The 14,054-nt window shown below is 39.3% G+C and overlaps 1 protein-coding gene across 1 annotated transcript in view; it reads right to left on the reverse strand.

Annotated features, from left to right (window-relative positions):
- Positions 1–465: 465 nt before the first annotated feature.
- The window catches only part of LOC104077826 (max dimerization protein 4-like), a 38,237-nt gene continuing 24,648 nt past the window's right edge, over positions 466–14,054 (reverse strand). Inside the window, exons 3-5 of the mRNA XM_009579208.1 lie at positions 6,117–6,231; positions 2,914–3,073; positions 466–1,912 (exon numbers count right to left, since the gene is read on the reverse strand). Coding sequence (XP_009577503.1) covers positions 1,764–1,912; positions 2,914–3,073; positions 6,117–6,231 — 424 coding nt within the window. The 3' untranslated portion in view covers positions 466–1,763. The remainder of the gene's footprint in view (positions 1,913–2,913; positions 3,074–6,116; positions 6,232–14,054) is intronic.

Below are 14,054 nucleotides of genomic sequence, written 5' to 3' on the forward strand. Positions count from 1 at the left end.
ACTGAGCACTGGTCTCACAGAGACCCTGACTTTATAAGCTAACAAAATATAGATTTGGGTGCTGAAGAATCCAAGGGAGGGCTTATACAAAGACGATTAACCCTCGCACCAAAACCTAATTTTATGATTTTACTTAAAGCCACACTGAATCAGTTGTGAGAGGGTGAAGATGTAAATACACCTCTCTGCTTCATCCGTAAGAAGGTGGACAACTGACCATTCGAACAGAGGGTCTTGAAACAAAGCTTAGTTGTCCTTTAAACAATGAAAAGGAGAGGCATACATAAATGGTCACCAAGGCACAATATGACAAAGGTGAAGAGTCCCTGAGACTCTGGTCTGGGTCTGTACCATTCCCCTCCCTATACAAGTAAATGAGAACATTTAGGAAAATATAATACAAAATCTCTTACAGGAAATATAGACTACACTTGCTAAAATCACTTCCCTAAAAGTGTTTATAGCTTTTTTCTTTTTTTTTTTCCTTTTTCCTTTTTTTTTTTCTTCTTTTTTTTTTTTTTTTAAAAGACCTTCTTTAAACAGATAATGCAAAGACTGGTCCATTTTTTTCTTACCCGGCAAGCCAAGCTCTAATGACTTCACTAAGCAGAAGTTGTATTAAAATACATCTTCATAGTATTGCTACGATTTGGGTAAATATGTTCTGAACAGCTTGATGAGTACTAAATAAACTTTGCTGTTTTACAGCATACATTTTAATTTTTTTGCACTTTTTTAAGAATAGAAAATACAATTATAGTGTGCAAAAGAAAAAAAAAGATTAATTATCTTCTAGCTGAATACTGTAATTTTAAGCCATGCCTTCCATAAAAATGTATTGACATGTGTAAATAGAAGAAAAGAAGAAAAATACAAGCAAACAGAGATTTCATTTCCTTGCAAGGAAAGATTAACTATCACAAACTGGATCACTTGAGTTCTGTATTCTTCAGACAAAGAAATGAAAAAAACAACCCAAAAAACCACTGAAATGCTTCAAATGTCATCCATTCCACGATAACAGGTTAAAATTGCAGTGTTGCTTTCTACTACTCCCGTTAACATGGATAGAATGATTTGCTGCTGGTTGGATATTGAATACAAAAAAGCAAAAGAAAGTTGAGATCATCCCACATGAAGTCATTATTAGAGCTGGCTTTTCCCCCGTTTTGAAGTACAGTAGTGACTTGTAAATATGACCTTTTCTAAAGATCATCTGAGATTTGAAGATTTATCTGCCTGCTTCACCCAAAAAACTGCTGAAAGAATTTGCTCTAGACAGCTCGCTATACAGCGTTCAAAATGTTTTGGGTTTTTTTCATGAAAAAATACCACAAAAAGTAGTTTAAGGTTTTTGTATCTCTGAATCACTAACACATTGTAGATTCCGTTTATTCTTCCATGTTTGAAATGGTTTCTGCAAAAATCAAAATAACTGTCAAACTCCCTTACGCCATGCTTCCAACAGTTTGAATTTAATACTTCTTAAATGGAATGACAGAATTTGTTTTCTTTAATTTGCAGTATGGCTACATGAAGCTAGCTTTAAGTCACAACTGTACCTAACCACAGTTCTCTGCAGCAAACCCATGATTTACAATATCTAATATTGTGGTTACAGTGCAGGGAACCGTGGGTAAGAAACCTCCATGTCAGAGTACTGTGGTTGGGGTTTCCCGGAAGAGTGGCAGTTGACACCTCTGGAATATTCATATATAAGTGCTTCAGTCAGATGGTCCTGAGTTGAACGGGTAACTCAGGCACTATGAGAGCCTGGCATTCAGTCTGCGGGAATGTGTGTAACCTCCGTCACTCGAACCGCTTTGCAAACTGTAGTGGTCTTCAGCATCACTGGCACTTCCAATACTGTCCATTTCACCTGGAGTAAACTCCATTCCTTCAATGTCTACTTCTAAAGAAAACATAAAAAGGCACATTTTCAGAAAGGCAGCGGTTGTAGCAAGTAATCGTGAGCCAGTAACACCTGTGTCAATCAACGTTCATGTGAAACCTGTATCATACTTCATTTTCTGTAATTAAAAAAAAACCTGGAACACTAATTCCTGAGGAAAGGATCATCTTGTCCACCTGAGAATTAAAATCCCTTCTGTCCTCATCCACATAAATACACTGCATGACATCAATACCAAATGCTGTCACAGAACCGTTCCAAGGTGTGCCTAGACACTGATCTTAAAAAAAAAAAACCAGAAAACCCTCAGAGGCCACAATACTGCAGCACCGTTCATGGTAATTCCAACTCATACAGGTGTCGGCTAGGAGCGACCGTGGTGTAGCCATCTGCCCACCGGTACCTGCACCGTGACTGACAACTCCTCTCCCATAGGCCCTGAAAAAGTCAGCCTGTGCGACTGTTCAGGCACAGAAAAGCTTCAAGTGAGAAAATAAGAAATGGTGACAGGCAGCTTAAAGAGCTCCCTCTTAAATGAGAACCAAATGTGGAGAACACTTGGTGATCGTTACAGAGAAAATATTTTAAAATTTCACAATAAATGATTTGGAATTGATTTATTTAGACAAATGAATTAAGACCAATAAGATCTTTTTTCCCCAAGAAGAAAATATTATGCCAGCCTTACCAATAATTACAGTTAAAATTCGGAACATTAAATGGTAATTGTTTAAAAAACTGGCAAAAATACATGCAGTATAAATAGCTTTAAAAATACATGCAGTATTAATAGCTTCAAAACTGATTAGAAAAAAGAAAGGTTTTCAAATAATGTAAAAAAGATGCAGTAGTTTTTTATTCTGCAAATCGCATAATGGAACAATTTTGACTGGGTTTTGTGGAAAGCTTGATTTTATTTCTAAATAATGTTTTCTTGCTTCCCTACTTCCCTTTTCTTTCCTGCTCCTGCAACTCCCTTTGGGAAGCCCTCGTTCAATTACCTTGTTCAGAGTCAGTGGATATTGTTGATCCCATACTGTCAGTGCGGATACGCTCCATGCCCTGCACGGATAGCTGCTCCAATCTGCGTTTGAGGTAGCGGTGTTCCCGCTGTAATTGTTCTTTAATATTTAGAGCTTTTCGGTCCTGTTCTTCCAATTTCTTAAAGGGAGAGAAAAGATAGTAAGCCGACAGTTTTTACTCATGTTAAAACATAAGTAACGTAACATCTTTTCGTAAACAGTAATTTTAAAACAATTTACATTTAAAAAAATGAATTTAAATTTAAATTAAATTAAATTTTTTAAATTAATTTTTTGTAACCATTTCTATGGAGGTCAGTTCAATTTAAGCTGGCAAGGCCAGAACTGAATTTGTTTCACAATAAGATACATGGATACAAGGGGGAAAAAAAAATCCCTCAGAGACTCTCTTGCCACTAGCAGACGTTCTTCAGCTAAGACCGAATTATTGTTGCCTTGGTTGTGGGGAATATTTAAATCATTTTGTCAGGCAAAACTGGCATCATCTTTGATAACTAGAGTGCAACTCAGGTTTCAGGCAGAACATAACGCCTCTTTAGGTGAAATAGGAGACTTGTCATCATAAAGGAACCATAGCGAGCCTCCCGAATGCTCTCCCTCCTACTGCAGGCTATGGAAATTTTTACCATTTAAAAAGCTTCATTAAAAATAAGCAGTATTATATATAGTAGGAGGAATTTACTAACAATTCTTTTTATTCTTGCATTTTTTTTCCTTGAACTTCTGCAGAGCGAATGTCATAATTCTGTCAAATAATCAGTGGTATTAATCCAAAACTTCTCAGCAAACAGCCTGTGAAAGGATCCTTCCACACATCTACCTAAAACCTCCCCTCTTTGAATAAAAGAAGGTATTAATTTTGGAAATAAAAAGAATACTTCACACCTGGTAAAATGTGCTGCACTGTGGGTCCAAATGCAGTAACAGAAATAGTATCTTTTAAGATTTCAACTGAACCCTCTTCCAAATCACTGATAGCCATTTAAAAAAAATGACTATAGAATTAGGAAAGAAAGTGTAATGAGTATGATGGGATCAAAAGCAGGAAGGACACACAAACCAAACCACCTTATATTATTTTAAAAAATTATCTAACTGATGAAGTAAATTACAGGTTGTAGTAGCAAAAGCATTTACAAGAAAGACCAGATTTCTCTGTGATCTGTGTTTACATGACCACTGAGATTTAGGAGTTGTGCAGGGAATGAATACAGCTGCTGACAATTCCTCCCTACCATGTGAATGAACCTATGCTTGGTTTTCTGAGGAGAGCAGGGTGGGACAGTGCACAGCAAACCACAAGCAAAACAATTTCAGAGATTTTGTTGTTCCAATGCAAGCCTGAAAGCAAAAGTATTTAGCTTTGAAAAAATAATTGACACTATTGAACTGGGCAGTTTCCTGGCTGAATGAAATCTAACTTCTGCAGCCTTGTGTTAAGCCCCCTCCCAGGCAATACACTACGTAGATATGCATCATACGTGGATACACACTGTTATAATAAGAAAAGGGGTTGGTACATCCATGTACACAACAAACCAAATGTGCCCAATTGATCAGATTTCCTTTTCCTGTATTTTTCTGGCTGCAATCCCAAACTCTAACAACTATTTTAGGAATGAACTCAGTGATTCATATCCAGGAGACTCAAAACCGTCCAATGTTTCAGGGCAAGTTTCAATATATGGTGTGAAAAGTTCAAAACTAATGACTGTATTAGAAATGGCAGACAGGCATTGGCATGCTCTGGCAGTGCAGCGGGGAGGTAGGATGACCTGATGAACAGGAGCAATTAAGTGGCAACCCAGTTAGGGTAGGTTCAGTTAAAATCTTAGAAAAAAAGCTAAACTTCAGTTTCAGTTTTCAGAAAATGAGTACTTGGTACTGTGCACGATGGACTTGGAAAGAATCTGTTCCTAGTTTTTTTTATCAGCAGCTGAAATGGTAACTACATGGCTAATCTCTCACACTTGCCACTTGTAAAAACAGTTTTTCAATTTGTATGCATAAGCCCATGATAGGGGGGCAGCCCAAGACAAAAACCACATGCAGTGCCTTTCACGCATGTTAGCCTGAATTATAAACAAGAGGCCAAAATCTCAAATGGTAAAAACAAGGGTTGCCCAGCTGGAGTAAATGTGCTTACAAGAGCTGAAAAAGTAGCTCAGTAAACTTGTTCACAAGAATGGTTTTGCTTAAATCCATCTTTAATACTTCATATGAATTACACCCATTTCTGCAACTGCAGTGAATCTTAATGCTGTACAGCAGCAGGCCATTCTCCAAAATATTCCAAGATTACTGACAGTGTTCAACCTCTCTTGACACTTTTCTTGACCTGTTTCGCTATAACACTGAAAAAATGCCAGATGAATAATTACAGTCCTGGACACAGCAGCACAAACCTGTTCTTTAACTTCTACATTTAAATACTTGTTTGTCTTATTTCTGCACATAACCCTGTTCCCCTGAAAACTACAACAATGAAAATGGGAGTGAAGGTGTCTTTGGAGAGAGGAGGCCCGAAGAATAATTCCCTTGGAATTACCAGTGCAAATGTATAGCTTGCACTGCTGCGGGATCACAGGTGAGATTTTGTTTTGGTTTTTGTTTTAAACTTATTACACACAAGAAACATGCAAGGGGAGCGGCAACTAACAGGAGACTGCATTTCATTTTTGGTTTCTTTTAAATGATTGTCAAATGCTCCAGGATCTGGTCATCAAGATGTGGGATGGGGATAAGGCTTACTAGTAGCTATAATTCCTTTGACTCCATTAGTTTTTTCGATCATGAATAGATTTGGCTTTTTGCATTGAATTCAGTGCAGTACAATGCTACTTTGCTCAGTCCTTAAAAAATAAATCAAAGAACAGCCTTGATACATATATATTCTTTTTTAAAATACAAAGTAAAGCATTAGTAACGAAGCAGAAATCACAACATCACCGTTTTTTACATACCTGAGACTGCAGGATAAATTGCAAAACACAAAACCTTGATACTGTGACTGAAATCCTTGCAACTAATAAAGGCCAATATATCCAGAAGATCGGACATATGGATATGGATTTTGTGTGAAAATTAGTTTCCTCTCTATGGATACACATTCTGGAAGACTGTGCTTTAAAAGAAGTAAAAATATGGATGAATGTTTTTACCTTGATATGCATCTTAGCTCTTTTCAACAGACTTAGAGTGGTGTGTCTCGTGCTGTCCGGCCCGAGAGGCACGAGCTGTTTTAGCTGTTCCAAATATAGCCGGAGTTTAGCCCGCCTGAAATTATTAAAAACGGAGAGCGTTGTAGTAAAGTTGCACCCGAACAGCATATCCTATATGCAAACACCATCTGTTTGCAGGATCTCTGTGCAGAACTCGATTCTACGGTGGCTTCCTTTCCCCTCCCTTTGGCAAAGTTTCAGACTGAAAGGTCACTTGAAATGCAGTTATGCTGCTTGGCGCATTCAGACAGTAGTTTCATACCTATATTTCAAAGCAGTTTGCTCAGTTTGGTTAGTCCCATCTTAACAAAGAGGGGGTACGCTCAGAGATCTGAGAAATCCAGGCAAGGCTGCACACTGAATTCATGGCTGGGTAAGGAAAAAAACTGGGACTTCACTCCAACCCAGTCATTTTTGCAGGCAAAGATGGAGCTGTGGGAGGGAACAGGGAGGCTGCAGACCCTGAGTCCCCTCTTCCCCATTAGCCCTGCCTGATGCGATAGACACGCTCCTGCTAGACAAGGCAAGGGCATCCATGCAGCTCTGCACAGCTCCGAGGTGCTTCCAGCCATGGTTTATCAATGTATTGTAACAGGGAGGTCCTGACCCTCCTTCTCCTCCCATCTACTGATCCACAGTCCCCCCGAGGAGGAGACATTCCTCCTCTCACTGTACAGCCAGCACAACATTTATAACACACACACAAGAGAAAATAGTTCCAGCCATATTGGGTCCTGCTTTCCCCATTATTCCTTTGCAAGTATCACTACTGCTGCTCTCAACTCTCTCTCCTGTACTAATGACATTAAATCCTTCAGTAAAAAGAGGATAAACAAAGTGGTATCTCAACAGATACTCGGTTTCCAAACATTTTGTCTGTCTCTGAGAAAGAAGCTGGCAATACAATAGTCCATGAAACAGTTGCTTCAACTATCCAAAACAAGGAAGTGGCAAACCAACAACAGTGTGTGAGTGTGTTTCTACAGTTAAATCCAAAAGAAAATCCCTCTTGGTTTTAATGCACAATTCTTGAACAGGAATCCATAGGAAATCACTTTTCAATTTTGTGATGAGATAGAAATAGATGCGGAAGCACTTACATGAGCAACATCTCTAATATTTTCCTTTCTGCCAGTCTGTTATAGATTGAAAAAAGCGATGACCTGCAGCATGCCAACATCCCCCACAAAGCAGTAGTAATAAGTGAAGCGGTTCACAAGTGTGAGATGAATAATCATCTTTTTCAAATCTGCTCGATGCTGCACGGAGGAAACAAACTTTGCAGGAAATTTAACAGTTCTGGTCAAGAACAAACTTTCTTTTGAACAATCAGTTTAGAACAAGAATTCAGCATCAGTGTTTGAAATGCAGCTGAAGAGAGTTTAATATGCACCAAATGACAAATTACACATGTGTAATTGGAATGATTAGTGTAATGTGAAAACAACCTGAGAATTAATGGGGAAAAAAAACAAAGCAAAATAAAACCTAATTAAAATACAGTACAGTAATGACTACACACTCACACACTTAGTTCTGGCTGCCTATAAATCAGCAATGTATTAGGTAGGAAATCAAAGAGCATTGCTATAAAATTGTTAATTCTTTCTTCAAGCCACTTAGGGAAAAAGGAGTATTGGTGAAAAAGTGATTCTCAAGAGAAAACTGGTAACAGATTTTTTTGTATAGGCCTGGGGTTTGTTTTTAAATATAAGGCTCTAAACTTACCCATCTAAATGCTTTTATTTAAACAACAGCAACAAAGACTGGGATAAATATTCACAAAAATAGCCCCATCAGATCGCAGAGCGTCCCTGTGGCTGCTAATTTAAACTGGGACATTGATCTTTAAAATAGTGGAATTCCAGAATTGGGGACTACTGGTATTAATACAGAAAATCCTCATCAGGTAAATTTTTATTTCCATGTCTATAACCTCTAAAAGCTACCTGGCTCGTTTTGTGTTTTAAATAAAAAAACTTGCTTCGGGGACTAAATTAAATTAATCTTTTTGGTTTTTAAATGGCGTCTAAATGCACACGCAATCATCTGCGTCACTCAGCACAACTTGGATGCAACTGTATTTAGACAGCTGACAAGAAAGTAGGGACTGAAGATAAAGGAGGATGTGGCAAAGAAGTGGACAAGAATAGTATCCAAGTAGTAAACAGAGAGTTAAATACATTGAAATGGAATGATCAATATACTTGCAGTAATTAAAAGTCTGATAAGGAATATACAGAGCTGTTAATCTGAGATCTACTTAATATTAATCCTGGAAAACATTAATGAAACCAGACCACATACTCAACTTATCTGCCTCTATTACTATCTGAAGAAAGTCTGCTTACCACAGGGAGAAAATAAGGATTTAGTGCACTTCCTTACCATCAGCTGGGGAATTAACAGAAACCAAGATCCAGAGGGCATGGCTGTGTGTCTTTTTAAAACACTAATTCTTTTATGTTATCTGCCAACAAGGTAAAGCAGACTTTACAGAAGTGCCATGAAGAACACAGGACTGAAGCTAAGAAGAGTATTTTAACTGACCAATGAGAAGAATTAAAAAGAGCTAAATATTAAAAAAAAATGCTTTAAGGCATTCTCAGCGCTAACAATTGATAGCACTAAATGTAATAAACACACTTACTAAAAGACCTGCTCTAACTTCACTTTTTTTTTTTAAAGGGACCTTTTCTTTCATTTAATTACTCAGCACCTATGAATCCATTAAAGATTTTAAAGCATAAGCTTTACGTAATGCAGGCATGTTTATGTGGCTAATTCATATATTATAACACAATAGCATAATCGATGGCATAGATTGTGAACATAAAAAAAAGAAAACGAGCCCATCACAATTCCTGTGGTACTGGAGTAAATATCCCCACGTTTTTCATTTTGCACATCTTAGATAACTGTAAGAATGTAAGAAAACATTTCAGGCATGTTATGTTAACAGATCACACCAGCAGGAACAGGGGACTCAAACTTCACAGCAGATAAGTTGTCGTGTACAGTCTCTGCCAGCACTAATTTCTCTCTTTTTCTGCAGGGACCTGACAGCTTTCGCTTTTCCTCGGCTGACTGTGACCGCCGAAGGAGGGAAAGGCACTCACAGAGGTAATCGCAGCCAGAGCGGCTTTGTGCTTTGCAGCTCATGCCTTAAATTCCACCTAGAAAATAAGCAAAAAAAGCAGCCTGGTCTCAGAGCAACGGGGTAACGATCTCTGTGCATGAAATGTTGCTTGAAGTTTGGTAATGATGCTCTGCTCCAGCTGTGAAACCCGACTGTTACACCTTCACCCACGCAAAGCATGGTGTCAGGCCAGGACACCGGTGCCTACAGAAGTGGGCACTTTTCTCACCTCATGTGGATGCACCAAAATATCCTCCTCGTCACTGCTACTGAATTTATCAGGAAAGGTAAAGATCTAAAAAAAGCCATCCAAAATCTGAATCCTCAAGCTGCAGCTCTCCATTTTGGGTACAGCCCCACGCATGGAGAGAGGCGCATGGGTGACCTGTCTCTGATTTACCACATTTTCTTTTCTGCCAGAAGATAAAGGGGTTTCAGATGTTCAACACTTCAGTGTTTCCCCATAAGTGAGCTCACAACATGGTCCTATAAATCTGCATTATAGCTCTTTTAATGCTTAATAAAAATGAATTACTAACCCCACAGACTTGGTCAGCGTTCCACAGCAGTGGCCACGTCCAGGAGCAGTCGGGTGGTTCATCACGTTCCCATAAAGGAGAATGTTACTTGTTGACAACTAACGTAACAGGTACCAGCTGGAATTCCCCTGAACTGGTTTTGAATCCATGAAAGCTGTGAGGGGCAATACCGGCAGGTATTTCAGAACAAAATGAACCCTGGAGCCCCACAACTTGGAGGGACAAAGCAGCAACACAGCGTTGTTAGGAATTTCCCCGTAGTACGAGGATATCCACCAGAAGTTCATTTGAAGACCACTCACTGACTCTAGTCCTCAAGAGACTCCAGTTTGCTGCAGTGCTTGGCTATGAAAAGGCAGGAGCAATGCTGGCCAGAGAAGTTACGGTTCACCACTTCTCCAAAAAAGGCTGCCATGCATAAGTAAATTAAGATCTTTGACTCTAACCAATTTCAAAATTGTGCTAAATGAGTCTATTCAATAATGGTCAATAAGCTTCTCCACATGTATGAAATCCCAGATGCAAATCCATTTTAGCACACCAATAAATGGAATATCAAGATGCAGAGGGAAAAAAAAACCCAAACAAAAAAGCCTATTGTTCACACTGGATAATCTTCATTCCCAAGGAAACTGCAAAAATTCCAAGAAATTCCTACAACTACTTGATGGGTGGTTGCAATGGGAACAAAATACTTCTCAGTAGGGCCAAATAATATAAGAAGAGGCAATGATTGTGAATTGGGATGGACATTAGGAAACTGATTTTTCACTAGGGCAATGGTGCACAATGAGAATAGGTTGGCAGAAAGGCTACAGAAGTGCCGTCCTTGGAGGTTTTTCAAGATGTAGCCAGACAAAGCCATCGCCATTCAGAGGTCCCTCCAATCAACATTTCTATAAGCACTTAAATCAGAGATTTCTTGTACAGCCGTAGCATTTGACTCACAAGATTGCTCCCATTCACGTAACAGCAAAAAAAAAACCCCAATTGTGTGACTTAAACTTGTGCCAGTCTGATCGATACAGTACTGGCAGGTTTGTGGAGTGACCCGATCCACCTGCAGTCTTTCCTCAGAGGCTCTCCAGGGCTTTTTTAGGTCCAGCACAGCAGATAGAAATGGCCTGCAGCTAGTCAGACAGCAGATAGTTGTTCAGGCAGTAGTTGCACAGTTTTTTGATAGCAGCGAAGGTGTGTTTCCTAAACCATACAAGTGTAAGTCTATAGACCTTATCTGTGGGAGGGAACAGCATCCATCGTTTAATCTGCACAGAGCCAGCTGGAAAGGCAAAGCCTTCCTTCGGCAAGTGCACGTCCAAAACAAGGTGCTTAGTCCTCAGCGTGGCATGCCTTAGCCAGGCCTCAGCGAAATTAAATGGCCACAGCGTGACAGTGAAACGCGTGCTTTCACTGGGCAACCCATGGAGACAAAGCTGCCGACAGCCTTCCATGCGTTTATGGTAGGTAGCATGGGGTAGGCATTTCCTCGAAGGTGCACCCGAAGACATAAACAACAGTTCCTGCTGTTGACATTGCGCTGCTGACTGCCACAGATCACTTGCAGAAAGGGTCAAAAGGGCCATGCTCATCTGTTTCTCAACAATTGTGGGCAAGAGCATAAAACTCGCTAGAGAGAAGTCAAATTCATCACAGTGTTCACCTTGCACATCCTCAAGGTCTCAGTCCACAGCGTCCCCAAATTAGAAGAATGACTCTCACATATACCCGTTCTCAAGCTGGCTGTAAAAGGGAAGGAGCAACTCTATCAGCAAAGTTTGTCATCGTGTGGGAAGTCACAGAATGGCTCTGGTCCACACCCACTCACTCCTACTAGCAGATTGCCCAGTCAAGACATGGAGCTGTCTTGGCCATACTGGGAGGCATCTTAGAGCTGCAGAATCTCCAGCTGATGGGCGGCAAGAATCTGGAAGGCTAGGAAATGGACAAAAAGCCACTAAATGTCTATATTCCCATACTGCATGCCCTGAATTCCCTTTCATGCTGGCTCCAGCAGAAGTTGGCTGGGTTAGACAGGGTGTTGTTGCTTCAACACCCACAGCCCAACATCCCTCTCACACCATAGTGCATCACCTAAGCACGTATGGGCACAAAACAATGCTTGCCTCACAAGAAGGCCCTAACTGTGCTTTCTACAAGATGCTTTAATGCTAAAAATGCTTGCGTGGCTGAACATGTGTCTGTATTTCAGATGTCCCAAATTTAGTCTACTAAACTAGCTGTGTGTACAGGAGGTTGACATACTCTCAAATCAATTGCTAAATATACTTGCTTGGTGATGTTCTGAAAAGGACAGGACATTATAGATCAAACACTCAAATGACATTGAAAATGCAATCATTACAAGCCGCACTAGTGAGAACAACAGATATATACGAAATAGATGCAGAAATTAAAAATTTGTCATTTCTGTACATGAACCATTTCAGTCCAAAAAACAGACAGCCTCAGACCCTATCGCAAGGCAAATTCAGTACACGTTTAACACAAACAAGACACCCACTTCAAAGAATATAAACCTATTTGAAATTAATCTAGAAGAAGATGTATTACAAACTGGACAGAGTTACCGAAGCATTTCAGATTCCTTCTCTCATGTTTCACATTCTTTTCCACATTCAAACCTATCCTGGTCCTGGTGCTGTGCAATGAAGTTAATACACAGAAGTTTAAATATAGAGCAGTTACTAAATTTTTCATTGTTGCATAATGACGATGTAATCTGGCTTAATAATGTACATAGGGTAAAGTCAGAGAAGAACCTCTGCACCAAAAATTCACTTCTGGAGTCAAGTGTTCTCCAAGTGCATTGTGAACCAAAGTGGTCTGGGCTGACCCCACAACTCTGGGTCAGAGACCCCTGTGGAGAACTAATGGTTGTATTTTCTCCCTAAAGAAAGGTGATTCTATCTCCCTACCAGACATGAAATTCAGCATAAAATACAGAAGTGAGCTAACTGCAATTATAAGATGCTCGTGTTTTTACAGGAAGACTCTTCACAGTTTTATTTATGAAATGCAAATACCTTCATACAGAGAGCATTCAAGTTTTAGATAGCGAGAATCAGCAAATACAGAAGCTCAGGATCCTTTCTGACATGCACTAGTCAGGATGAACACAGACAGCATCATTATTCATAAACTTATCATTATTTCAAAGTTTTTAAGAAATGCAGACCAGCAGTAAAAACTTCCCCATTGTGACTTCAGGATTCACCTGCCACCAAGGTAAAACCACAGAGAGGAACTCTGCCTGCCTTCTGACTCCAACATCAAGCCTTTCTTAGTAGGGTTTGACACAGCAAGTCAAGATCTCTTACGGGCTTCAGCTCTTTTTATTTTGTGCACAGTCACACTCTTGAGTGATGACAGAATCTTGCTGCAAATGGCTTTAATGGTACTGAAAATTAAATGTGTTCATATTATTTTGTATATTCCTGGATATCATGGCCATACATATAACGTAGGTAAACATGTAATTATATACCCCACTCGGTTTAGTAGAAATTGGTACTGAAGCATACTTGCCTCACTCCTCCTTAAGCTAACACTTTTCTCAAAGTGTCAGGAATGATATATTTACAGCTCTACAATACTTTTTATAAACTAGCAAAGATGATCCTGTACTAATTAAAACACATTTGTTTACAAAGGCATTTAAAGAGATTATATATAAACTTCCATCTTAAGAAATCATATAAAAATGGTTCTAAAGGAACACATTTATTAATGGTCCAGAGAGAATGTAGCGTATCTTCAGCAAAATATTGAACACAATGGAAGATAACAACCCTCCACTGAAGTGTAAAATCCTGTCTCTTCCATATTTATTTCAGTCAGAAACATTTTCAATACTTTCTACTCTACAAAGGGTACCTCAATTACATTTTTTTTTCCAAAAGAGGCTCTAGCTCATACACGAGCTGCACAATCTATTTCAACTACAGAACAAATTTGCTTTAGTGAAAAGGAAAGAAAACCTCTTAGTATTAAAGCACTGTACCATAGCAAGGCACCCAGTGTGCTGATTGCTACGAGATGTGTGAAATGCTTGCTCACAGCTGACTGCCTCAGAGTCAAAACCTGAAAATTCAGTAGCACCCTTACAGCAAACCTCTTGCCTTTTTATTATCCAAGAAAAGATAAGCCAAACACCAGCGTTCTGCAATAGATGCCATTTTT

This window comes from Fulmarus glacialis, unplaced genomic scaffold (assembly GCF_000690835.1).
Source record: "Fulmarus glacialis isolate BGI_N327 unplaced genomic scaffold, ASM69083v1 scaffold8546, whole genome shotgun sequence".
In the NCBI taxonomy this organism is placed as follows: Eukaryota; Metazoa; Chordata; class Aves; order Procellariiformes; family Procellariidae; genus Fulmarus; species Fulmarus glacialis.